The sequence below is a fragment of the Mus musculus genome, chromosome 9 (assembly GCF_000001635.26).
Source record: "Mus musculus strain C57BL/6J chromosome 9, GRCm38.p6 C57BL/6J".
Lineage (NCBI taxonomy): Eukaryota > Metazoa > Chordata > Mammalia > Rodentia > Muridae > Mus > Mus musculus.
The window spans coordinates 70,343,336-70,370,675 of NC_000075.6; the positions used below are offsets into that span (position 1 = coordinate 70,343,336).

At 45.4% G+C, this 27,340-nt stretch overlaps 1 protein-coding gene and 1 pseudogene across 2 annotated transcripts in view; both read left to right on the forward strand.

Moving 5' to 3' along the window:
- Positions 1-27,340, forward strand: part of Myo1e (myosin IE) — a 192,718-nt gene that overhangs the window by 135,986 nt on the left and 29,392 nt on the right. For both annotated transcript variants that reach the window (NM_181072.3, XM_011242814.1), the window contains exons 16-22: positions 3,352-3,433; positions 9,925-10,031; positions 15,950-16,048; positions 18,888-19,032; positions 24,281-24,395; positions 25,334-25,503; positions 27,022-27,167. In NM_181072.3, coding sequence (NP_851417.2) covers positions 3,352-3,433; positions 9,925-10,031; positions 15,950-16,048; positions 18,888-19,032; positions 24,281-24,395; positions 25,334-25,503; positions 27,022-27,167 — 864 coding nt within the window. The remainder of the gene's footprint in view (positions 1-3,351; positions 3,434-9,924; positions 10,032-15,949; positions 16,049-18,887; positions 19,033-24,280; positions 24,396-25,333; positions 25,504-27,021; positions 27,168-27,340) is intronic.
- Positions 536-1,298, forward strand: Gm18017 (predicted gene, 18017; annotated as a pseudogene).

A 27,340-nucleotide genomic window follows, 5' to 3' on the forward strand; every position in this document is an offset into this window, starting at 1 on the left:
GCCAGTGCTCCAACCCCGAGTCATCCCAAACCAGTGATGGTGTTGTTTCAACTTGCAGACCAGAGAGGGGTTAGAGTATTTAGCATCTGGCTCTTTTAGAACTGTTGAGTCTGGTTTAAAAATTGACTGTTTTCTCAAAAGAGCTTTTCTCCTTCCAGTCTTTCTCTTCCTTCTGTCCCTAATGCTTCCTTCCCCCAAGTGCCATCTGTATGCCTGACTCTATCATCTTCAATACTGTTGGGGGCGGGGGTGGGGGGTGGGGTGGGAGAAGAAGCGGCCATATTGGCCAAGGCCTGGAAGAGTAGAAGAATCTAGTTCTAGGATACTTTGTCCTTGGAACAAAGCCAGAAGGATTTTCCATGGTCACTTCATTTTTAAAGCTGGCCGGTGGCTTCCTAAGACCCGAATTAGCCTGAATGGCTGAAGCAATGGAGACAGAGAAGTCTGGGAGAAGCTTTTTCTCTGCTCTCCAGGGAAGAATCCCTGTGGCTTTGCTCTTGATTCCTACTGTAATGTCAAGGGAAGCTCTCACCCAGTGTCTGGAGTTCCTGATGTCCTACATATGAAGGTGAAGGATGACTTCACGTTCCTTGCCACAGGAATACACTTAAGTGTCACCACCCTTGATCGCCAGATGGTAGAGCATATCTACAAAAGGAACAGTGATGGTATCTGCATCACGACCCTGGTGAGGACCTGGAAAGAGCTGCTGCTGGCAGCATCCTTATTGCCATTGAGTATACGCTGACATCAGCATCATCTCCAGGAACACTGGCCAATGAGCTGTACTGACATTTACAGCCATTGGAGCCATTCCATGAACATTCACAAACCAGATCCAAGCAGCCTTCGGGGAACGATAGTTTCTGGTGGTGGCTGACCCCAGAATTGACGACCAAGCCCCTCACAGAGGCAACTTATGCCAACCTTCCTACCATCTCTCTGTGGAACACAGACTCTCCTCATGCATGATGGGGACATTGCCATCCTATGCAAAAACAGGGAGCTTACCCGGAGGATCTGATGTAGACGCTGACCTGGGAAGGTCTAAGCGTGTGTACTCCTTCTCCTGTGAGGACCTGTGGGAAGTCAAACCCAAGCTCTGCTTCCACAGAGACCCTGAGGGGATGGAGGAGGTATTTGCAGAAAAGGATTTGAGCAGGGAGGAATTGCAGGGCGAATGGACCTTGCCAGCACTGGTCTGAAAGTGTGCAGGTGCCCTCAGTACCCTATAGGTCACTGAGAACTGGCCTACATTGCTCAGCCACTGAGTGGGCTGGAACCCGTGGTCACAAGCTAGTCTCCAAGACACTTGGGCAAGATGAAAAGGTGGATGGAAAACAAAGTTACATAGAAAGAAAGAGAGAAAGAGAAAGAAGGAAGGAAGGAAGGAAAAGAGAGAAAGCCAACCCTAGGAGGAACCTCTATAGTATAATTCATTTTTATTTATTTCCCTTTGAGGGAATGTCTCCCAGGCTGGACTCCTTTATACACTCCTGTATGTGGTGCTGGAATTGACTCCAGGACTTCCTGCATACTAGGCAAGCAGTCTGCTCACTGAGCTGCATCCTCAGCCAGGAATAACTACTTTAAGGACCACTAACAATTGGAACAGCTTTCTAATAACTGCAATGAAAGCAAAACAGACCTTTCTTTCCTAACCCCAATGAGGAGCTTTCTTCATATATATGTCTCCCTCAAAGCTCCCTCCCATCCTCCCTCATGCTGGTGCTCTACCACTATCCTCTCCCACACCTGTGCTCCACCACGACCCTCCTCCATGCTGGTGCTCCATCCCCACCCTCCTCCATGCTGGTGCTCCTCCACCACCCTCCTCCATGCTGATGTTCCACCACCATCCACCTTCATGCTGGTGCTCCACCACCATCCTCTCCCACACCTGTGCTCTACCACCACCCTCCTCTATACTGGTGCTCCTCCACCACCCTCCTCCATGCTGAAGCTCCTCCACCACTCTCCTCCATGCTGATGTTCCACCACCATCCACTTTCATGCTGGTGCTCCACCACCACCCTTTGCCCAAGCTTCTTCACACTCACTTTTGAGATGTCAGATTTCTGTCCATTCCAAATGCATAATGTCAATGAGCTCTCCTCTGAGAAGGTCAGGGAGGCTGCTTGTGGGTTTTATGGTAGCCAGGTGAAGGCTCATTTTCAGAGATGGTTTTTAATTATTAAAACTCCTGCCAAGTTCAAGAGCGATTGATGGGCCCACATAAACTGTCGTCTGATGCAGCATATTGTTTTGTAATATAAATTGCTGTAAAAATCCATGGATATGTCTGGTCAGGTTAGAAGTAGATGGCTAGGGAAACTTCCTGGAAGTTTCTAAAGACCAAGAGTCACCCCAGGGTGGAATGAGGTTGTGTTAGCATATCCAGTGGTCACCTTATGTAGGACACTTCATTCACTGAGTCAACTAGAAGATATTTATTAAGCTGTGGTTCAGACACCAGGGGCATCAAAGTAGCTAGACACTTCCCCACCCTGTACAATGGTTTGAGTGCTCAGTTGGAGTTATTAAGGGAATATATTCTGTGAACAATATAATTTTTTATATACAATAAAAGTAACTTGTGACTGCAGCACTCAAAACCGCTCAGGCTCTGTCAAGGGAGTTGAGGCCACTGTTGCTTGCTGGCCTCTAGCAAGCCAAGGGCATTCATTCTACTAAATGTCCTGTGGTGTTGGGCTGGGCATATGGTTTGGTTGAAACAGTGCTCGCTTAGCATGCACAACCCCTGGGTTTGTTCCCTAGCACCTCATAAAACCTGGCATAGGGACAGGACAAATAACTGAGACACTAGCACCTAGGGAATGAAGACAAGAGGACAGGGAACGGAACTCAGGGTCATCCTGGGCTACAAAGGGAGTTCAAGGTCAGCCCAGACTATATAAAACCAAAAACGAGGATCCTAAGATGTGTAGGACACTCTTCCTTAAGCCCCATCAAAGAATTATCCAGGTGTGGACCATCAACCATGATGATTCAGAAATAGGTGCAGAACTCAGGACTCCAGTGTAGCTAGCCTGTCTTCACAAGCCCGTTCAGTTTTCCCCCTCCCCTTCTCCTGTGTTGCCCTCAAGACAGCCCTCAGTTCCAGGGGTTCCAAACTTATTTCTCACGTTGAGACTCTGAGATGCTTGTATCTTATAATTTTTTCCCCTTTCCTGTCTTCTGTCTGGTATTCATTTGCCCACGTTGCATCTTGCAGGCTTGTACCGTAAGTCACATGGTTTTTCTGTGGCCAGCGTGAGATGCTTCTGGACAGCACATCCAGCCCCCACAGAACGGAGAGATTGCTGATCCATCCTCTTTCTCTTTTTCCAGGCCTTTTATAAAGTCTTTATTTCCTGAAAACCTGCAAGCTGACAAGAAAGGGCGCCCAACGACCGCAGGAAGCAAAATAAAGGTTGGTTCTATTCTGGGAAGTTTTGGATCCCTGTAAGAGCTGGAGTTCTCTAACAACCAGGAACTGCCACCCAGGACCATAAAGTCAGCCTCGGATAGAAGTATGGTTATAGAAATGCCCAGAAGTTAGGCTACTTGCAAAAAAGAAAAAAAAGAAAAAAAAAAAAAAAGGAAAACGGCAGGATGTAGCTGAGTTTGGCTTGGCCACCCTGAACCTCCAGATGGATAGATACTAAGTATCTCACAGCTTAATGGCCAGCACACACTAATCAGTTCTTTTAAAGAGGAAATGGCTTTCAAGTGAATCTGGAAGGATTTATGGTAAACTAGCAGGTATTTTGTGGTTCGGAATCATGCTTTGGATATCGATGGTGCTTTTCCAGGCCAGGGCTCAGGCATGCTAAGAGTGAAACTTGCCAGAAACCCCAGTTCACCTTTAGGGACGACTTACACATCCCTCTCTCTAGGTCTTTTCAGGCTCCTCCTTGCTGTGCAGTGCAGACACAGCTGGCCAAATGATGTTAGCCATTCAAAGATGCTGAGGGCAGTGATGAGTTTGAATCCAGAACATTCTGTAACTTGAACAATTACTTGATGAGTTTCTGAAGATAATATCCATTTAAAGTATTTTTTAGGGCTGGGGATGACTGTGACTTAGTTGGTAGAGGGCTTTTCTAGAGCACACAGATCCCTAATTTCTTTCTGACCCTACCAATCCATAAAACTAGACATGGTGGTGAATGTCTGTCACCCCACCACTGGTGGAGACGAGACCATCGTAAGTTCAGGGGCATCTCTTGGCTACATAGTAGATTCAAGGCAGGTCTGGGCTATATGAGACCCTGTCTTTAAAAAAGAAGAAATATGTTTGTTTATGTGTGTGTATGTGTACTAAATCATACCAGTTAAATATGTCTCCAGTTTTATAATCAAAGAGATGAAGTGATTAATATTTGGCATTTGGAGTTCCGTTGCCTGTGGCTTTTGCTATCTAAGTTATTGCCAACCGTTGATTTAAGTCCTCGGCATCTGGAGCAGAAGAGATTGCTCAGTGGTTAAGAGCATTTGCTGTTCTTACACAGGATCCAGGTTCAGGTCCCAGCACCCACACTGCAGTTTATAACCATCTGCAACTCCAGTTCCAGAGAATCTGAGGTCCCCTTCCAGCTTCTTTGGCTCATGAACTCACATGGTTCGCATAAACTCATATAGGCATACATACACATAAAAATAATGGATTATTAGTTTTAAAGGTTCTCAGCTTTATCTTGCTTAATTAAAAAGTTCTCTTGCTTATCAGTAAGGCAGAAATTGTAGCACCAACTCCCAGGCATGGCCTTGATGATTAAATCCAGGCATCCACCTCTAGCACCTGCATCCTACCCTGTAAAAGATGCTCAACGGCTGCTCTGATGGATGATCTGCCTAACAGTGTGTTCCCTGTACCATGCCCATGCCTTGTCTCTACTGACCGCTGTGGGTATTTTTTGTGCACACGCTCACTCCCTGCCCTAGACTTCCATTCATCCTCCTTCACACTGTATTCCATTCCATGACGCCCTTCAGTCCGTGCCTTCCTGATGTATGCCAGCATCAAAGACACCATGGTTGTTACTATGGTTACTGCCCTCTGCTCTTTCCTGTCCAAGTGTTTCATGGATAAAAGCCTGCCTTCCTAGTGCCTGATAACCTTCCTGAGGACAGAAACACTGCCTTCAGTAAAGGACATGGTTCCATAAGAGGGCCTTTTAGGTTATGTGGGTGAAGTCAGGCATAAGGTGGTGGTACATTTGTTTGTTATTTGCTGTTGTTCTTAGGGTGGGATATCTGGAGTATTCAGATGGATCAATACGTGGTATTTGATTCCCAGCATCATAAACAACCAAATAATTTTGGCTGCTTCAAGCTGAGTGTGGTAGCACACAGCCAAGATCCCAACACGTAGGTAGTAGAAGCAGGCAGATTACAAGTTTGAGTCACAGGAAGGTGGTGGTGGGTGGCACAGTCTCACCAGGTTTGTAGCCTTGCCTTATAGCCTAGTACTTAGAAGACCCAGGCAAAAAGATTGTGAGTTCTAGGCCAGTCTGGCTTACAAAATGAGAGTGTCTCAATGAAACAAAGATGGAATCTTGTCATGTCCATCAAACTCTTGGGCTCCAGCTGTCCTCCTGCATCAGCCTTCTTAACAGGATACCAATGACACATGCCACCATGTCCACTGGGGCAGGCAGAGTTCTGAGCTGATAGGCAGAGCCCTCTGGGTTATAGGGACATCATGTCCTTAAGAGCAATTCCAAGAGGCTGGAGAGATGGCTCAAAAGTTTAGAGCACTGCTCTTCTAAAGGTCCCGAGTTCAAATCCCAGCAATCATCACATGGTGGCTCATAACCATCTATAATGAGATCTGGTACTCTCTTCTAGCCTGCAGGCATACATGCAGGCAGAATGCTGCGTACATAATAAATAAATGAATCTTTATAATAAATAAATAAATCTTAGAAAAAAAAGAAAAAAAGAAAAAGGAAAAAGAGCCGTTCCAAGACATTGATGGGATTTGGGTCTCTGGGACAGAGAGAGCTGAGGGCAGGGAACAGATGTGATTTTTCTGAGACTCAGATATTAACATCTGCATGGGAGGCTGACTCATGCCTTAGCCTGAAGGACCTGGATAAGGACAAGCTCTGGGCTGGAAACTTCAGTCATGAGACTGTCACGTTCAGATCCAAGGGCTCAGATCCCCCAAGGTTGCAGTGACTCATGTTCAAGTGGTCTGGAATATTCCAGAGGAATAGGGACCTCTTGCTTCTCCTTTGTGTCTAGTTTAAAAAGTTACCACCTATCTGGACTCTACACAGAATGTTTGGAACAGGACATTTGGGGCCTTTGTCTAGGGAGGTCAGCCTGAAGTTTAGTTATCTAAAGAGATTTTGGCTTATATCCTCACCCAAACCCCCGCCCTTCCTGGTGAATCCTGTGGCCAAGATCTGCCTGGTGATCTACAGTAGTGAATGTCTCATTATATATGCCTTCCAGAAACATCTCTGAAGGACACATAGCCATGACCCAGCCCCCTGCCCCTTCCATATCTACACTGTTTGGAAAATATCCCCCAGAGTATGTTGAAAGGGACTCCAGGTTTCTGGATAGAAAATTTTATATTGAAGATAGTTTTAGTGTTGCACGTTTTATTGTTTTAATTATCTTAAAATATAAAACAGATCTACAAGATTTGATTAGGATTGTCATTTGATAGACACTTGCATCAACTTACCAAAGTGAAAAACATTGTATTTATGAAGCTGGAGAGCAGAATAAGTTTAGTTCCCAGCACCCACATGGCAACTCAACCATCTATAACTCCAGTCCCAGGGGAATCTAACTCCCTCTTCTGGCCACCAAAAATACTTATACATACATACATGCAAACAAAACATATGCATAAAATAAAAATAAACCTTTTAAATAAAATTATACTACATTTAATAATTTTTTATTCTGAGGCTTCATTTAATTTTGTATTGTGATTGGAAGAGGCTAGAATAGAGATTAGAGTGAAGGCTTGATGCTAGACAGAGCAGACTCAAGCTCCGAGTGGACCAAGGTAAACACACCAGGCATTACTTGAATGAGCCATACAGCTGAGTGGGAGATGCTCAACTGCAGCACCATGCACTGTGGCATCTCTTTCTGCCTTTAAAATAAGACATCAGAGGCTTTCTAGTTTTATCCACCTGGGTGTAGGCTGCCCCTGGAGGAACTGAAGCTCAGAATTGTGCACCTTTCACGTAACAGAGCCAGGAACCTCACCGAGACTAGAGGGTAATCGGTCAACACCCCGAGCCTCTCCTCACTGCCTGGCTTGTTTTGTATTTTGATTCCCACTTCTGATGAATACTGCTGGTGCCTTTTTATCTAACCAATGCATTCTGGGCTGGAGTCAGATCTCTATGAAGTCAGTTTGTTCGGGGGAACATTGAAAGTGACCCAGAGCCATTGAAATTCAGGGTGACTACAACTAATGCATATTCCTGCTTGTACAAAGTAATTATGCCACAACCTGGTGGTTCTATCTTGTTCAAGTTCACCCAGCTAATTCCTTTCCTGACACACCAAACAATTCCATATCACCCGTACAAAGGTAAAAGAGCATTGTGATTAGAAAATGTGGACTCGGTTTCAAGCATTGCCTTTGTCGTTACAAATTGTGTTTTCCTGCATCCCATTTCCTGCATCCCGAGGAATCCTTCTTCCTGCAAGGCTTGATGTTCTCATTTGAAAAAGCAAAAGTAGTAGCAGTCACCACTGCTCAGGAGCGCTGTGAGACATCAGAGACCCGTGACTATTATAAAAAGAACTGTGGCAGGGGACACATGAAGTTGTTCCACTGGCCTCTGCGTGCTTTCTTTAGGCCATAGGGCAAAGACAGTATGCTGCTACCTGCTTAGGACTGAATAGCAAATAAAAATTAATATCAAAAACTGAAAGTGAACAAGAAATGTAAAAGTTAAGAATGGGGAGCTGAGTGTGGTGGCACTCGGATGCAGAGGCAGGGAGGTGTCTGTGACTTTGAGGCCACCCTAGCCTGCTTCATAAGTTCCAAGACAGTAAGACAGTTGGGGCTCCATGGCTACATACAGAGACTTTGTTTCAAAAGAAGGGGGGGAAAGGGGGGCTGGAGAAATGGCTTAGCAGTTAAGAGCACTGGCTAGAAGACCCAGGTTCGATTCCCAATACCTAAATGTTAGGTGACTCACGACTATCCATAACTGGTGGGAAACCAACACCCTCTTCTGACCGCCCGGGCATCATGCATGCATATAGTACACATAGGGACATGCATGCAAAGCACTGAATACAAATAAAAGAAAATTAAAAAACAATGTAAAGCTTTGCTCAGAGAGACGGCAGCCCCTCTCTGACATCACCTGACATGTAGCAAAGATCGTCAGATTTGTTTCATCAGCAAAGAAGATAAGGGCAATTTCCTTTGTGGTCAGAGGCCTTGCAACGGTGGAGTAACCTCTATCCCTCTGTCCTCAATTTCAGGCAGTACAAAGAATGCTGTCTTCTGCACGTTTACACAAGAGCTCCATTCACAGAGGAACATCTTACTTTGACTTTACCCATCAGTTTCCTGGGGGTTTCAGATTCCCCGAGAGCCTGAAAGCAGAGAAGCCCTAATTGAGAGCGGGTTGTCTCTTGTCAGCAGAGCTGACTTGGGAATGGCTCTCTGGTTTCCTGGCAGGCCTTCCCACTGTTTTCTTTGAGAGGTTTTCCTCTCTGCATGCTGACTGGCTTGGAAGGAGGGTTTGCCTAAGTGGGGCATTGTGGACCCCCAGGGTGTGCTCAGCTGTGTGGTGGGGTTGCTGACGTGAGCACTGTTCCTGTTTTGTCCACGTGGGCAATTCTCATGATCTGAAATAATCCTAGGCAGTCCCAGCTTTAGTTATGTGCCTTTCTCTGCTTGAATTAAGTCCTGCTTTGGGTACCCAGGGCAGAGTTAATGATAAATGATTTTTATACGGAGTCACTTTGCTGTGTGAAGATGTAAGTTATGTCCCACAAGGAAACTGCAGAGAGCCTGCAGGTCTGTAAAGGGACAGATCAGGGGGACTGAATAAAATGGCATGTAAGATATTCCTGAATTAGATTTTTTTTATGAATTTACTTTGTTTGGCTATGAATTTACATCATTTTATTTATTTTGTGTTGGGGGGGTTGTGTGTATGCTATGTGTATGTGGGTGCCTACAGATCCCTTAGAGCTGGAGTTATAGGCAGTTGTATCGGTGCTTGGAACTGAATTAAGGTCCTCTGGAAGAGCAGCACGTTCTCTTAACTGCAGAACCATTTCCCCAACCTCTTTCTCATTTTAATTAAGAGATTATTCATAGATGGCACTAACAGGAAAGATATTTGAAATTTCACCCATACTTATACTTTTTAACAAACACACAGACAGACAAACAAACAAACAAACAAAAATTATCAAGAACCAGGCATGGTAGTGCATGACTGTAATCCCAGCACTTGGGATGCTGAGGCAGGAGAATCAGGACACCAAGGTCGTCTTTGGCTAGGTAGTGAATTAGAGAATAGCCTAGGAAGCCTGAGACACACACACACTCTAATGAAAGTGTATTTATAGTGATCTCAGTCAGTACAAATTGAATTTAATTTGTTGATAATGGCATTATTCCTGATGAAATGATCACAAGTGAAGATTTTCTGTTTTATTCATAGATATAGATATACAACCTAAAATGCCTAATTGTTTTCAGTGTTCAAATTTGTAACTCCTAAGTATGATAAAGATCATCATAAAAGTCAACAGAGCTTTAAAGCTGCTCTGGGCACCTGGCTCAGGCACAATGAGGCTCAACATGACATTTGTTTCTGGCCTCGTGCTCCATGCTGGCTTCTGCAGGTTTTCTTTGGAAGCTGGTCTGCCATAGAGTTCTTTATCTCTAACTGTTCTTATTCTTCCCACCAGAAACAAGCCAACGACCTGGTGAGCACCCTGATGAAATGCACACCCCACTACATTCGCTGCATAAAACCAAACGAAACCAAGAAGCCTAAAGACTGGGAGGAGAGCAGGTAAGTTATAGGGGAAAAAGCGGGTGAGGCCAGCTGAGGTGGGCTGAGCCTCAGGTCAACCAACCAATGGTATAGGAGGAGGCATGAGTGCTTTGTACTTCCTGTCTCTTTGATTTTTTTTTTTCTTGACACATCTGGGTAATATTTCACCTCATCTTGTCTTTCCTTATCTTGCTAGCCATATCATTCCATTCAGAATTAATTTACGATGTGGATCTGGGCTAGTGTGGAGGCAGGTGTTCGAACAAAACTTAGTTCCGGAAGAGTCCCTATGGTTTTGTTTGAGGCTCGGTTTAGACATACAGCGTGTAACCTATGTGGGATGCTTAGCTTGGAGGTTACAAGGGAAGGCAGGGGGAGTGGGGCAAGAGTGACCTGCCTGCCAGACACTGTATGTAGCCCTTGAAGAACGTCAGCTGGCATGAAGGAGATGGGTGGACAGAGAGGGCTCAGGTGCCCACGTGCCTTAAGAAGCCTGTATCACTCATCCATCTGCAAGGGCATGTGGGGAGTGACCCATGCAAGGTGAAGTGAGCTGACAGCTGTGAACACGTTCACTGAGGAGGTAAGATTTGCCTCCGGGGCACAAGAGAAGACTCTCCAGTTTGCAGCACTTGTTGTTCTTGCAAAGGACCCAGGTTTGATTCCCAGCTCCCATATGGTGGCTCACAACCATCCATAATGTATTTCAAGGGCTCTGACTCCCTCTTCCAACCTCTGCAGTCACCAGGCATACACTTGATGCGTGTATACATGCAGGCAAAACAGTCGTACACATAAAATAAAAATTAGAATATATTTTTAAAAAATATTTGTCCCCAGCTGGAAAATCCAGGGACTGTTTCTCTAAGGCCTGATCTTACTGTCCCCTGGGAGTATGGGAAGAAGAACTGGGAGGAGAGGGATGACAACTATGGAGGGTACCCTGTGTTATCACCACATCACCAGGCTAGGTATGAACCCTACCAGGGTTCAGTGTTCCTATCTGGGAGGAAGGAAGACTGAATTTTGTCAGGTGTCAAGTGACTAAGCCCAAGGTCACAATGGGGAAGACCAGGCTTACCGTTGACAATGTCAGAGGACATCCTCTGAGACAGACATATTCAGGCGTGAGTCCTTTCCTGTGCTGCCCTCAAGGTTGGAGGTCGCTGTCTGAAGGTGTGCTTTCATTCTTAATAGTGGATGGGCTGATATGTGGCTAAGTGGGTAGGTTGTCTAGAATGTGTGAAGCCCTGGCGAGACTTTGATTCCAAGCACTATATAAACCAGGCATGGTGGAGCAGGTATTGCCACCACGGCTGTAGCGGCTGCTGGTTTTGTTTCAGTTTTGATACAGTGTCTTATTGCGTAGCCCTGGCTGGACTGGACTCACTATGTAAACCAGGCTGGCCTTAAACTTCGAGAGATTCACCTGCCTCTGCCTCCCAAGCTCTGGAACACTAGGTATAACAGCGTGTACAGCCATGCTCAGCCTAGCTGATTTTAAACATGTCTTCTGGGAACCAAGCTGTGGCTCTCATGGTTGCAAGGCAAGCACTTTACTATATAAGCCATTTCCCCAGACCAAAAGTGCTATGGTGATGCCAAATCCAGAACTAGACTGGGATTCAGAAGTGTGTCCTGCAACTACCCGTTAGTAACTGATTTGTGTGGGCCACGTTGTCCACATTGCCAGCTTCTGGCTCATTTAAACACAGGGTCAAGGACATAATGTCTACCAGTGAGATCTCTTCCCCATGGTCTGCTCTATCTCTAACATGTACTGATGTGTGAACAGCCCATCCACTCACATGTACAGCTACATGGGCTCGTGCACACCAGAAGGGTGGTGTCATGGGCAACCTCAGAGAAAATGTTGGCAACAGAAGTACTATTATGGGATACCTACTTCCACCCTTTCTCCATTCCAAGCTCTCCCACTTTCCTTACCTCTTTCCAATAAATGAAAGCATTTCACTTGAGCCTGCAGATGGCTCAGTGGTTAAGAGCACATACTATTCTTGAAGAGGACCCAGGTTTGGTTCCCAGCACTCACATCGTGCACTGGGCAACCACCTCTAACTCCAACTCCAGAGATCCAACACCTTTGGCCTCTTTGGGCACCTGCACTCACTTCTTGCATGTGCCCACATTGCACACACACACACACACATGTACACAAAATAAAAAATAATAAATCAAGAAAAATAAAACCTTATTTGTCTTACAAATAAAGTACCACTCCCCAACCTCAAGTAAGTAGCCCTGCTAAATGGTCTTCTTGTAAAGAAACTGTATAGTCGCTTCTCCTTGACCTTCCCCAACATTGATGCTTCCAGCACACGAAGTCCACCTTGATGTGGGCTGGCGTGGTGGCTCAGTCTGTTCAACTGCTTGTCTTGTAAAGATGAAGACCTGAGTTTGATTTCCACTACCTAGGTAGACATTCTGAGCATAGTGGTGTGTGCTTGCAATCCCAGAGCTGGGGAGGCAGACTCAGGTGGATCCCTGGGGCTCGCTGGGCAGCCCACCTAGCATAATTGGTAAGCTCCAAGCCAGTGAGAAACACTGTCTCAAAGGAAGTGGGTGGCATTCCTGAGAACGCCTAAGGTTGATTGGTAGAGGGGTTTGTACAACACCTGCGAGCTCCCCCTCCCTCTTCACCCACCCCTCCCTCCTCTCGGCTTCCTCCCCTCCCCCTCCCCCACTTTTAAACTTGACTCACTGGAATACCAGAAAAAAAAACTATGTTACAATCTTTATAGGATTTCACAGCGGTGCTTTTCACGCTGTGGCCTCCTCTTCCTCCTCCATCTCCTTCTCCTCTTTATCCCCCCTCCCATGAACATCAGCTGAATTTCAGCAAGAACACAGTAAGCAATCACATGTGGTGTAAGAAGGCTCAGGGTGAGAGCGGATGGAAGCTGCTTCACATTTCCAGCGGGGCAGCTCCCCCATCGCTTTAATCACCGATGGCTTTGCTCCCCTGTGAGTTTGGAGGGCTGAGCCCCTGGTGGGGATTACACGCTCAATTGACTTTCTTGGTGGAGAGGGTTACTCACTCCACAAGTTTATGAGGTATGGGGTTTTTCTTTTCCTGTTGAAATGTGGCTTCTGGCGAAGTGGCTGGCCTTGGGTTCTCAGGCTGTTCTCAGCTGTTCTCAGGCTGTGGCCTGCTTGAGTGAGGAATAGTCTGGACAAGTAAGGACAGCCATGGTGGTGACTCCTCCCACAAGGTGTGACTCCTCCCACAGGGCGTGACTCCTCCCACAGGGCGTGATTCCTCCCATAGGGTTCAAATGGTGTCCGAGGGGAACAGCTGGACTGTGGCCATCCAATGCCTACCAACCGTGATGCACCAGAAAAGCAACTTGGGTCTTTGGTGCTTCAAAGTTCTTTTATACCTCACAGGATTTGCTAGATTGTCACACGGCAGAAAAATTATGTAAGGAATTTCCTGAACCTTGATGCCGGGAAATCTAACTTGACTCAGGCCCGAGAGAGGGCTACTTGCACAGTCTGACATTAAGGTGGCACTTTAGATACCGACATCCACACAAAAGCTGGGCCGATTGGTGTCTGTCTATAACCCTAGCATGACAGCGCTGAGGAGGCAGCTCCTAGGGGCTGGCGAGATAGATCGCTTACTGCTCTTTCGGAGGACCAGCGTGCAGTGCCCAGCATTCATGCCGTATGCTCACAGCTGCTCCAGAGGGACCAATAAATAGCAAACTCCAGATTCAATGAGAGACCCTGTCTTAAAACTAAGGTGAATAATAGACCAGGGGCAGCGTCCCAGTATTAACCCCTGGCCTCTTCATCACCATGATGGACAAGTCTAGCTTGTGGGTGCTCTCCCATGTGTCGAGGTTAGAAGAGAACCTGTGGGAGCCTCAGAAATTGAACAGGTCATCAGAATTGCCGGAGGTGCCTTTCTATGCTGAGCCATCCCAGCACATCAGACTTGCCGGAGGTGCCTTTCTATGCTGAGCCATCCCAGCAGCCTGAGAAGAAATGTCTTCACAGAGGGAATATTTGTCCCTGTGTGGTTCAAGGGCCAGGCCTGGGAGTGGTAAATCCATGTGTGATGTGTTCCCTACCTGAGCCTCAGAGAGGAGCCAGTGTTTGTGAAGAGAGCATTGAAAGCAGACATCAGAAGTAGGCACCTCAGCGCTGGAGAGATGAGATAGCTCAGCAGTTATAGCTCTTACTGCCCTTTGCAGAGGACCCAGGTTCAATCACCAACACCCAGCTCTCATGCCCTCTTCTGTCTTCCTCAGGTACTGTATACACACATTGCCCATACATACAAGCAAATTAAAGGTTTTTTAAAAAGAGATAAATGGGCACTTCTGCACTTTTTTCTTATTAGCAAAAAGAATAATGGTGAGTTTGTTATTTAGAGAAAGGAGAAATAAAAGTATTTTTCCAAATAAAATTTTAAGGGTGCCCCTGCTTCTAATCAAGGGAAATGTACACATAAAATATTTTTTTTATCATATAAAGACTGTAAAAAGTTGTTTGTCCTGGGGCTGGAGAGATGGATGTGTGGTCAAAGTAGTTGCTGTGTAAGCAGAAGAACTGGAGTTCAGCTCCCCAAAGCCAGAATAAGTGCCATGTGGCTGTGACAGCTTGTTTGTAATTGCAGCTTAGGAAGGCAGAGACAGGGGATTCCCAAGAGCAAGCTGGCTAGAGAGACTACGCATGTCCACAAGCTCCGGGCTTTAGTAAGAGACATGCACGCGCGCAACACACACACACACACACACACACACACACACACACACACACACGGAAAAAGGAAGAAGAGTTGTCCTGAAAGAGTCTACTCTTATGGCTCAAAGGAAGAACTCTATACTGCAGGCCAGATTTCAAGAAGAGGCATGAAAGCCCAGGTTAGAAATACATGGCTAGAAATGAGCCATCACAACAGACAGTACAGCTTGTTTAAACATCCCTGCTGCAGAGGCGGGCTGGGTCTGCACTGCAAGTGGTCTGAAGCTAGATCCTTGGAAACATGCTAGATCTCCACTATTCCTTCAAACAAACAAACAAAATAGTAGCATCATAGAGACAGAGAGATAGGTGGGTTTGTGTGTGCCAGCCAGAGCTATGCAGTAAGACATATAATTTATATATGTATTCTATTCTTAACTTGATCATTTGAAAAATCCTAGAAATGTAGTCGCATTGAGTCCAGGATCAATATTAAAGTTTAATGACTAAAAACAGCTCCAATAGCACTTGATTTAACATGTTCTTTATTTTGTTGGGGGGAAAAAAAACCCAATACTTTTGTTTGTAATTCAAATGTCAAATTTTGGAGCTTTATTTTGATTTTTGTCCATTATTTTTAGTGTCTACATTTATTTGTTTATTTAAAGGGAGGTACACATGAGGGACAGCTAACATGGATGGAGGGCAAAGGACAACTTATGAATCTTGTTTCTCTACCATGTGGGTTCCAGAGATGGAACTCAAGTTATAAGGCTTGCAGGCAACTGCCTTTATCTGCTGAGCCCTCTCACCAGCCTTGGTTGTTATTTTGAGCCGGGATCTCACTGTAATATCTAGGATGGCCTTGAACTTCTGTGCTCGATGGGTTGGATCATTCGACTCCACCTCTCACGTAGCTAGGATTATAGGCACCGTTCTTCATGCCTGACTTTGGGTTTTTATTTTACTGGAGTTCTGTGAAATAGATGTGTGATGTCCTCTTGTGTCACTGCAGTAGTTCATAATAGTTTTCAGTTAATATCATGCAGTTCAAGAGTTCAGCTTGAACACTATTACAACCTTGTAAAAATGCTCCCTGCAGCTTGGTAGTAGCCACTGTAGTGGGGCTGCGGAGCGGAGGGAGGGTAGTTAGGGGAGAAAGCTATCGAGGTAGTAGGGTGACAGCATCTTCCAGTAACCTCCATGCTCCATCTTCTTTTTAGAGTGAAGCATCAAGTGGAGTACCTGGGTCTCAAAGAAAACATCCGAGTGAGAAGAGCTGGTTATGCTTATCGGCGTGTCTTCCAGAAGTTTCTACAGAGGTATCCAATCAGTTAACACTGGACTCTGAATTTTTTTTGTCCCCATGAGCTTATTTATCCATTTAAACACATATCAAACAGATTTCAGTGTAGCCACAGAGTCAGGCATCCATTACATAACTAATTTTAGAGTACTTTATTGCTCTGAAGAGAAGTCCTGCTTCCCATAGTCAGTCACACTCTGGAGGCAGTCACCCACCTGCTTTCTGTCACTGTCAATTGCCTGAGTCACATATATGTCCTCCTTACTGGCTGCTCTCACACTGTGGAGTTTTCCAGAGTCATCAATGGTATGATATGCCTATATCTCACACTTCTTCATTGGTGAATAATATGCTATTGTATGGACATACCATGTTTTACCTATCCATTCATCAGTTGATAAATATTGTTGCCTCCATTTGGGGGCCACCATGAATAATGCTCTGTGACAGTTCTGTTCTAGGCCTTGGAAAGGACATCCGTTCCAGATCTCCAGGATGTAGACCTAAAAGTGGGAAGGCTGAGTCATATGGTAACTCTGTGTTTAACTCTCAGAGTTACCGCCAGGCTCTTTTCCCAAGTGGGTGCACCATGTTGCATCTGTACCCACAGAATCTGAGGGTTCCATTTTATCTCAGTCTGTGCCAACATATGCTAATATCTGACTAACCTTGCTAGTGGGTGTGAAGTGGCAAATCACTGGTTTGATTTGCATTTCCCAGATGGCAAAGAATATTCAAAACTTTTCATGTGCTTATTGGCCATTTGTATTTCCTCTTTAGAGAAATATTCTCGTTCTTAGACCTTTTTTATTGGGGGTGGGGGTGGAGGTTTGTCTTTTATGAAAGATATATTATAGAATGTGTCACGGAGTTGGTAAACTATCTGTGGACCAAGTTCAAGGATTTATGTCGAGACATGGAAGGAGTGGGGCTGGACCTGACCAGATGGATTAATAGTCTGAAAACAATTGCAAGAAAATATTTAGCCTACCTAAAAAATAATCTAGGGCATTTAATTTCAAATACTTTGTAGAATCCATGTTTAGTGTATCTCTATGTAGTCTATGTTATCCTGGACCTTGCTGTGTCAACTAAACTGGCCTTGAACTCACAGAGATCCTCCTGTCTCTGCCTCTGCCTCCCAGGATACTGGGATGAAGTGCATAGGTCAGTCACTAGGCTTAGCTCGTGTTTAAACTGCCTTTTATATTCTCCTGAGAGTGTGTGTGATGGGACTGTCTTTAAGTGGTTTCACTCTGTGTAACATGTTTTCAAAATGTTAAATTTAAAGTTCTTAAAATATGAAGTCATTCTAACTTCCTTGATCCTTCTGGGGAGTTGTTCTATGTGTTTAATTTCCCTTAAGAAATAGGATATTGAAAATACCAACTCAGTTGGTAGAGTGTTCGCCTAGAATGGAGGGAGCCCTAGGTTCAGTTTCCAGCATTGCATGAAACCAGGCGTGGTGAGGGCTAGAGAGGTGACTCAACAGCCAAGAACAGCTCTCGCCTCTCTTACAGAGGACCCAAGTACAGTTCCCATCACCCATGGTAACCTCTTATAGTTAATGTAACTCCTGTCCTGGGGATCCAAATGCTCTTTTTTGACCTCCTAGGATACCAGGGACACATGTAATACACATACATATGTGCAAGAAAATTACCCATGCATACTTTTTAAAAATATGTTAAGCAATATTAATAAAAAAATCTTATAGAAAGGTATAATTAGTGACCAAAAAAAGGAAAGAAAACAAAGCAAACCAAGACTGGGCATAGAGCAGTAGAGAGCTCTTGGCTGGCTTGTACAGTCCTGGGTTCAGTCCCTAGTACCACCAACAAAAAAATTAAATTTAAAGGAAATAAAATATTGGGTCTGGAGGGATGGCTCAGAGGTTAAGAGGTTAAGAGCACTGACTATTTATTCCAGAGGTCATGAGTTCAATTCCCAACAACCACATGGTGGCTTATAACCATCTGTAATGAGATCTGGTGCCTTCTTCTGGTGTGAAGACATACATGCAGGCAGAATGCTGTATACATAGTAAATAAATCTTTTAAGAAGGAGGAGGAGGAGGAAGGAGAAAAGGAAGAAAATCTTGGTAGGCTGAGGCTCAGAGGTTAAAAGCACCCACTGTTCTACCAGAGTTCGAATCTCAGAAGCCAGCTTCAGCTCCCAGGGCTCTGATGCAGATGCAAGCAAGCGTTCTGACTTGGGTGCTGGGAATTGGACCTGCTGAGCTATCTGTCCATCTACACTCTCCGCCACGCTGTTTTATAAAACGGGATCTCTGGTTGGCCTACCGCTGACCACGTCAGCTCTGCTGGCCAGTCACTGCTAGACCCTCCTGTTTCCTCTTCCTCAAATTAGGATCACAAGTGTGCACCGCCATGCCTGGCTTTTTCATAGATTCACATGACAAGCATTTTACCAACTGAACCCAGCTGGGTAAATCTTTTTGTGCTGTTACATGTGCTGAAATCTGAACAGACTAGGTTTAAGAAGAAAAATAATAACATTTTGCTTTGCCTGAAGAATTTCATGGGAACCTTTAGATATCAAGAGAAAAGGAAAGTGGGTTTTCACCAGGGCATGAACACAGAAACACCAGGACAGGGAGGGAGGGAGGAAGGAGGGAAGGAAGGAGGGAAGGAAGGAGGGAGGAAGGGACAGCCTTACTGTAACAGCCCGGAAGTGGAAGGCCCTTCTAGTCAAGGCGATTCATCACCTGTCATTCAGTGGAGTTGAGGGGACCCAGGTATACAGTGACACATTTGCCTTCAAGGCCCATCCTGCCCCACCAAGTGCCCAGGATTCACCCTAAGCAAGCCCTCTCTCCCCTCTCACCCTCACAGGTATGCCATTCTGACCAAAGCTACCTGGCCTGTGTGGAGAGGAGATGAGAAACAAGGTGTCCTCCATCTACTGCAGTCTGTCAACATGGACAGCGACCAGTTCCAGCTTGGGAGAAGTAAAGTGTTCATCAAAGCCCCAGAGTCTGTGAGTACCACATGTGGGGCCACGCCTTTCTTCCCATCATGCCTCTGCCAGCTGCAGCGCCACACAGCCCAGTGCTGGTGCTCCTCTGCCTCATGCTTTTCATGGCCTTTTTCCTGGGAAAACTGTCCCCTCCACATCTCCTCGCCTTCTCCACCAACCCGACTCGCTTGTCTCATGGCATTCAGTTATTTGATAAAATATCACCCTATAGAATGGCTTCCTGTCCTCTTTCCCCCTCTACAAGGGCAATGGCCCAGACTGGTCAAGTTGCTGATATGAAACAAAAGCCTCTGACAGAAGCTGCCCAAAGTTACTGTTTTAATTACTTGTCTCATTACTACAACAAAATACCTGCTAAGCACCCTAAGAAGGAACCCTTTAGTTTGGCTCCAAGTTCCAGGGGATATGGTTCACTGTGGAAGCGATGTTATGGTGGTAGGAGCTTGAGGCAGCTAGTCACACAGTAGCCAGTCAAAATGCCGGGAGCCATTTATGCTGGGGCTTACCTTTTTTTTTTTTTTTCTGTTCTTTTTTTTAAATATCATCTGATACTTGAATCCATGAAATGGTATCCCTCACATGTAGGATGGGTCTTCCCATCTCTATTAACTTACATAATTCCACTTAGACATGCCCAGAGATTTGTTTCCATGGCTACTACAAATCCCATCAAGTCAATGAGGTTAATGATCATTTCAGTTAGGAGTATTGTAAGCCTCACAGGGACTTGTCTGTGCTCTAAGGGAAGCTCAGGCTACTGTGTCCTCAGCTAGGACACCAACAGGCCAGTTACACATGGGGAATTCCAGGATAGAAGCTGGAAGACCAAGAACAGCTGGGGAAGACTCTTAGGGGACAATGAGACAAGAGAAATGTTTATACTGTGGGACCCAGATACCACGGAGACAGCTATGCATTCACATTTACACTTTATGAACTTAGCAGAAGTCTATAGGAGAATCGTGGGGACTTTTATCTATCCGATGTGGATGTGGGCAGGGGGGAGCTTAGGGAGTGTCTCCATGAGCGGGGGAAGCCAACAAAGCCCTGAGTAACTCTGTCCCCTTAGCACTGGGGCTGTAGAGTAAGGACATTGCTTTTTAAGTTGGAAACATTACTGGAACTGAAGTTTGACATCACCTTATTTTCTTTCCTGTTGCTGAGATAAAATACTCCCAACGAAAGCAGCTTCAGGAAGAAAGGCTTCATTGAGTTCACAGTCCAGCATTGCTAGAAAGACAAGGGAGCAGGAACTGAAAGCTGCTGCTAGTCACACCATATCCACAGTCAGTAGCAGAGGGCAATGACTTAGTGCATGCATGCCTGTGGTCAGCTTACTTTTTCTACTCTAATACAGTCCAGGATCTCCTGCCAGGGAGTGGTGACGCCCATAGCAGGCACGTCTTCCCACTTCAATTAGGATAATCAAGATACACCTACCCCAGATATGCTTATAGGGACAACCTTGTCTAAATCCCACATTGAAGACTCCCTTCCCAGATGATTCTACGCCATGTCCTGCTGACAAAACTAACCCTTGTAGGTGTCATCATTTGTTGAGGTTCCTATAACCATCACTAAAGTCCATTTCAAGGATTAGTGGTGTAAGAGCCAAGGGATGTAGCTCAGTTGATGGAGTACTGGTTTAGCCAACACAGCCCTGAGTTACATCTACAGCACCACATAAGATGAGCGTGTGGCACAAACCTATAATTGAGTGGTAGAGGCAGGAAGATCCGATCTTCAAGGTCAGCCTCACTTATATAGTGAACTTGAGGCCAGCTTGGGCTCCATGAGATCCTGTTGATTTTTTTGTTGTTATTGTGGGGTTTTTTTTTAAGATTTATTTTATTTATATGAGTACACTGTAGCTGTCTTCAGACACACCAGTAGAGAGCCTCGGATCTCATTACAGATGGTTGTGAGCCACCATGTGTTGGCTGGGAATTGAACTCAGAACCTTTGGAAGAGCAGTCAGTGCTCTTAACCGCTGAGCCATCTCTCCAGCCCAGTGTTATGTTTTTTTAAAAAAGAGAAATGATGGTGAAGTTGGAAATTTTACACATCGGCCCAAGAGGAAATAGCATTGGTATAAATAGTGTTGCAAGAAATAAGCAAATTCTGGCTGGGCAATAGAGGCACAGGCTTTTAGTTCCAGCACTCAAGAGGCAGAGGCAGTAGAGCTCTGAGTTTGAGGCCAGCCTGGTCTACAGGAGAGTTCCAGGAAAGCCAGGGAGAGAGAAAGAGAGAGGGGGGGAGGAAGGGAGGGAGAGAAGAGAAGAGAAGAGGGGAGGGGGAGGGGAGGGGAGGGGAGAAGAGAAGAGAAGAGAAGAGAAGAGAAGAGAAGAGAAGAGAAGAGAAGAGAAGAGAAGGCAAATCTCACAGCAATCTTCTCTTCCTGATTCCTGTTCCATCTGCAGAAAGAGCCTGAGACAGAAGTATTGGAGGTAGTAGCTGAATGGCAGGGCAAGCCATGGATATTATTAAAGAACTGCGCAGCACCCGCCAGTAGACCCGTCTATAAGGTGGTGGTAGCACTGCTTCACACTGAGTTATTCCTAGTCTCATAGCAATTTCGTTTCCAAATATAAAATGAAAATGTTGTGTCATACGCCATTAGGCAGCCCACAGAACAGCTCCTGTTCTATCTAAAACGGGCTGGAGTGATTAGTCAGGACAACACCGAGCTCCAACATCTCATAAGGATCACTTTCTGACTTAGAAAATCTTCATGTATAATTAAAACGGCCTCAATAGTTTTCTCTGATTTTTTTATTCTGATTTGATTGAGCTTTGGCATTTATATCTGAAACCCACGTTTATTTTGGTCCTTCTTCTGCTTGCCTTCCTCCCAACACCTGCTGACCATCTCTTGATTCTCTTTTCTCCTTCTCTGAACTTGTGCATGCGTGCACACCATCACCTTTCCTTCTCCCACCCCCTTCCTCTTCTGTCCACATCTTGCCTTGACTTGAAAGCACTGTCTCCAGAGTTTGTTTCGTAAAACCTGCCTTATGTAGCTGGAGAGATGCTCAGTGGTTACAAGAGCTTCTTGCTCTCCCAGGGACCAAGTTCAGTTCCCAGCACCCACATCAGGAGCTCACAACCTCCAAGTGCAGAGGATCTGATGTCCTCTTCCGCCCTCCAGGGTACCCACCCACACTGACACATACACATAGATAAAAATAAATCTTCAAAAGAGCAAGACTACTTCGTGATTTTTTTCCCCACCTCTTACAAGTTCGCCCAATACCCACCAAATAATCTCTTTTCTTCAAAAACTGGCTTAAGATATCAGACACCAAAGAGTTTGTGTTTTGTTCTATGCGACTATGTGTTTGGTTTTTCTCTTGCTCTTTATTCTCATTCCTCCCTGATGTCTTTTAAAGGGAGGAAAGCAAAAACCAGAGAAACACCTACAACCCATCTAAACTTTGAAATAATCTCTTGGCTGTTGGGAGCTGTTGGTGTCATCTCCTTTCTTTCTGGTCACAGATTTATTACATACATCCTGCCAGATTAGCTCTGGAAAAATGGGAAGCCAGCCCCAGTCAGAAACTGGACAAACCAAGATGGGGAATATCAACAAGCATTCTCCCACAGGCAGCCTTGAAGCTCAGATTTTAAGCATCTTACAGTTGCTAAGCTGTGATCCCCATTTTAGGACTAGAAATCTGTCCCTCACTCCCGCTGGGACTACACTGCAGGCTGTAGGGCTCAGTGTTCCTCTCTACTGGCATTTGCTTTTCGGGATGTTTCCAGAAAAGCAAATGCATCCAGAGCTGTGACTGGGAGACACTGAATGGCAAGAATGTGGCTCTTATATAACACAGACACAGAAGAACCCAGACAACAGTCTCAGCTTCCTTCAAACCAAGTTCCCTTGCTTACTTCTGGAAATTTTTAAAAAGATTTATTTGTGTTCATTTTTATTCACATGTGTATGCATGGCAGTGTGGACATAGGTGCACCTGAGTGCAGGTCCTTAGAAAATCCAGAAGTCCCTGGAGCCATAAGCAGTTGTGAGCTTCCTCACGTGGGTTCTGGGCACCAAAGTCAGACCCTCTGCAAGACAATAAGCACTCAACTACCTGTCCTTCTCTCTGGCCCCTTTCTGTAACATTGTCGTGGTGATTAGACATTATCTGTAGAGCTTGTATTGGTCTGTTTTACTTTTTCCCCCCTCAATGGCTACGTAAGCCACTACTTGGATGTGGATGAGGAGTTTCCTCAGTTTTACAAGCTGATGAAGTGCAGATCTAGAAATAGCTTTGTTCTGGTGAAAAGGGGCTGGTCACTGCCTAGAAAGGTCCTCTATTCAGCCCTGCCCCGTCTAGGTCCATCCTTCTCATCCTGAAATACACAGGTATGTGCTGAGGAGTTGGACAGTCTGAAAGTGTTTCTGACTATCATGGACACTCGGCACTCCATAGCTCTGTTAGTCTTCATGATTCCAAAGCACAGCTCACTGTGAGACCCATCAGCATGAGCTGTCTGCATGACCTGGCTCTCCAGAGTCTGATGTGGGCATTTGTTGTGCCAGCTCTCCGGAGAGCCCAAGACTAACTGCTCCAGTCTGGCTGCAGCCGCCGTGGTTTCTGCCCTGCACCCTGGTCGCTCCTTAGAGACTGCTTGAGGCAGGAAGTCTGGACTTCCATGCTACACAAAAGTAGGGCAGCCCTCTTCCCACAGCAGCTCAAACTCAGCTCTGGCAGAAACTGGAAGGTTCTATTCTGAGGCTGTTCGCAGCAAGCTACATCCGCTCATTTGCTCTGGCTACCTGCTTCCTCCTTAGACCAAGGAAGAGGAACAAGCCAACAAGACTGAGCAAGGGAAGCAGGAGACCATGTTAGTGTGTTTAGACTCAGCCATTTTCCTTCCTGTTAAGGGAAGAAGCATAACTAAAATGTGGGTACTGCTCATAAAAAATATCCCATAGAAATCATTTTAGTATTTGTTCATATTAGAAGCTGCTTCTTATGTGTTTCTTTAGTGCACTGAGCCTCCTTGGAAGAACAAAAGTTGATGTTCAGGTGGCTGGGGAAATGGCTCAGCAGTGAAGAGCACTTGCTGTTCCTGCAGAGGACCTGGGTTCCCACGTGGTAGCTCACAACTATCCTTAACTCTACTTTTGGAGGCTCCAGTGCCCTGTTCTGGCCTCCAAAGGCTCTGGATGTACCTGATACATCCACCAGACGTCCACCAGATCACAAGGATTGGCTCATATGCGTTCTCTCTGCTGTCACAGCTGTTTCTTCTAGAAGAGATGAGAGAGAGAAAGTACGATGGTTACGCACGTGTGATACAGAAAACATGGAGGAAGTTCGTGGCCCGCAAGAAATATGTTCAAATGAGAGAAGAAGGTATTTTCATCACTTTATTTCACCCATTTAACATTTTAAAATTTTTTATTATGTGTGTATATTTGTGTGTGTGTGTGTGTGTGTGTGTGTGTGTGTGTACCTCAGCTCACAGTAGAAATCAGAGGATAACTTTAAGAGTCAGATCTTCTGTTCCACCCTGTGGGTCATCAGGCTCAGTAGCAAACATCTCTACCTGGAGACCCTCCTCCCTGACTCCCAGTGGACAAAGCTTGAGAATCAATGTGAGACTCAATGTGAGGACCCGGAGTGCTGGTACACACCTTCATCTCAGCACTCAGGAAGCAGAGGCAGACAGATCTCTGAGTCTGAAGCCAGCCTGGTCAACATAGTGAGACCCTCTCCATATTAGTCAGGGTTTCTATTCCTGCACGAAACATCATGACCAAGAAGCAAGTTGGGGAGGAAAGGGTTTATTTAGCTTACACCTCTACATTGCTGTTCATCACCAAAGGAAGTCAGGACTGGAACTCAAGCAGGTCAGGAAGCAGGAGCTGATGCAGAGGCCATGGAGGGATGTTACTTACTGGATTGCTTCCCCTGGCTTGCTCATCTTGCTTTCTTATAGAACCCAGGAGTACTAGCCCAGGGATGGCACCACCCATGGTAGGCCCTCCTTCCCTTGATCACTAATTAAGAAAATGCCTTACAGCTGAATCTCATAGAGGAATTTTCTCAAGGGAGGCTCCTTTCTCTGATAACTCCAGCTTGTGTCAAGTTGACACACAAAACCAGCCAGTACACTCTCAAAAAATAAGGTAGCTTGAGCTTAAATAAGATTACAAAATGTCTCTTACACTGCCTACAGCATGTGTGTAATTCGCATCATGTAGAATCTTAGTGTACTTCACTCTGAGCATCCTCCTCTTCTTCCTGCCCTGCTGATCCATCTTCTTTCTCTGCTCTCCTGGACATCGTAGCCTCAGACCTGCTGTTGAACAAGAAGGAGAGGAGGAGAAACAGCATCAACCGAAACTTCATCGGGGACTACATCGGGATGGAGGAGCGCCCGGAACTGCAGCAGTTTGTAGGCAAGAGGGAGAAGATTGACTTTGCTGACACAGTCACCAAGTACGACAGGAGGTTCAAGGTATGCAATCTGTTAAGAGTCACAACAGAGTCCTCATTTACAAGAATAGCTTGTGACTTTGCACATTGAAAAAAATGATAAAAAACCAGAGAAGTCAAAAATGCATATATATAGCAGCCAACAGTAATCAAGCCTCATTGTTGGAATTTGTGAAAGTCCTTCAGAACCTTAATATGCAGACATACTCACATGTTTAGTTTTGCAAAATAAGGTATACATTATGTTTATTAGGTATACAAAATGTTCTTTTATGTCCTGTTTGTTTGTGCCAGGAAGAACTTCCCATATGAATATCTTACTATAAATCACTTTATATACCTGCATAGTATTCTATTTAGTAGAATCTTTACATTTCATCTTTGTTCCGACACAAAGTCTCATGTATTTGAGGGATCTCCAATTCCTTATGTAGCCAGCGTGACCTTGAACTTCTGATCCTCTTGCCTTAGCTCTGAAGTGCTGAGATTACAAATGTAGAGCACGATGCTCAGTTTTTGTGGTGCAGGGGGTTGAACCCAGGGCGTCGTGCATGTTAGGCAGGCACTCAACCACCTGAGGCACACCCGCAGCCACAGCTGACTTTTTAAAAAGTGACTTCTCAGAAAAGAATAATGGAGTAAAAAACAGCACTGGCTTAATAAGAAAGATGCTGTTTTGCTAATAGGAGGTCATTCCTTACACCCTGAAAATGGGCCAGCTGCTACGGGGTGTGTTTTCGGGATTCCTGCACTGCTCTGTAATAAGGTGATCAGCCATATATGCCAAAGCATATTATTTGTGTATTAATTAATGACTGTCTTAGTTAGGGTTTTATTGTTGTGAAGAGGCACCATGACCAAAGCATCTTTTATACAGGAAAACATTTAACTGGGGCTGGCTTACAGTCTCAGAGGTTCAGTCCATTATCATTATGGTGGGAAGCATGGCACTGTCCAGGCAAACGTGGTATTGGAATCTTGATCTGAAGCCAGCAGGAGACTATGTCACTGAATGTAGCTTGAACATAGAAGACCTCAAAGCCCACCCTGCACAGTGACACACTTCCTCCAGCAAGGTTATACCACATTATAGTGCCACTCCCTATGGGTCAAGCATTCCAACACTTGAACCTATGGGGCCATTCCCATTCAAACCAGCACAATGACGAAAATGAAAATAGATCAATTTTTGTATGTAATGTGTGGATTCCCAGGGAAGTACCTACAGACACTGGAGGGAAGCCTGTTTGATAACCATGATGTAACAATCCTTTGTAAAGTCATCATGTTTGACTTCCCTTTATGCTTGGTGTCCTGATACCTTATTATAGAACTATGTACAAATGATATCTTAGAAGTTAAAAAAAAAAAAAAGTCAAGCATCATCGTCCCCATGCAGGTGAGCCTCTTCTCTGTCAAGGGGCCTGAGTCAGTAGTCACACAGTAGCCGTTCGACATCCAGGTCAGCAGCAGTGGTGTATTGTCACAGTTGTCTCTCTGACCGTGTCTGGCTGCCTTCTGAAAGTCCCTCTTCTCACAGGGTGTCAAGCGAGACCTGCTGCTAACCCCCAAGTGCTTGTACTTAATTGGAAGGGAGAAGGTGAAGCAAGGCCCAGACAAAGGTGTTGTGAAGGAAGTCCTGAAGCGGAGGATCGAGGTGGAAAGGATCCTGTCCGTGTCCCTCAGGTGAGCGGGGACTGGCTGAGGCAGGGCTTCTTCTGTGGCTCTTCTCCACATCGCCCACCACCTGCTGTGCCAACACACCACCAGGCTCATGACAGAGAGAACAGAATTTCCGTTCTCCCAGAAGACCCGGGGCTAGGGATGTGGCTCGGTTGATAGAGAGCTTGGCTAGCATG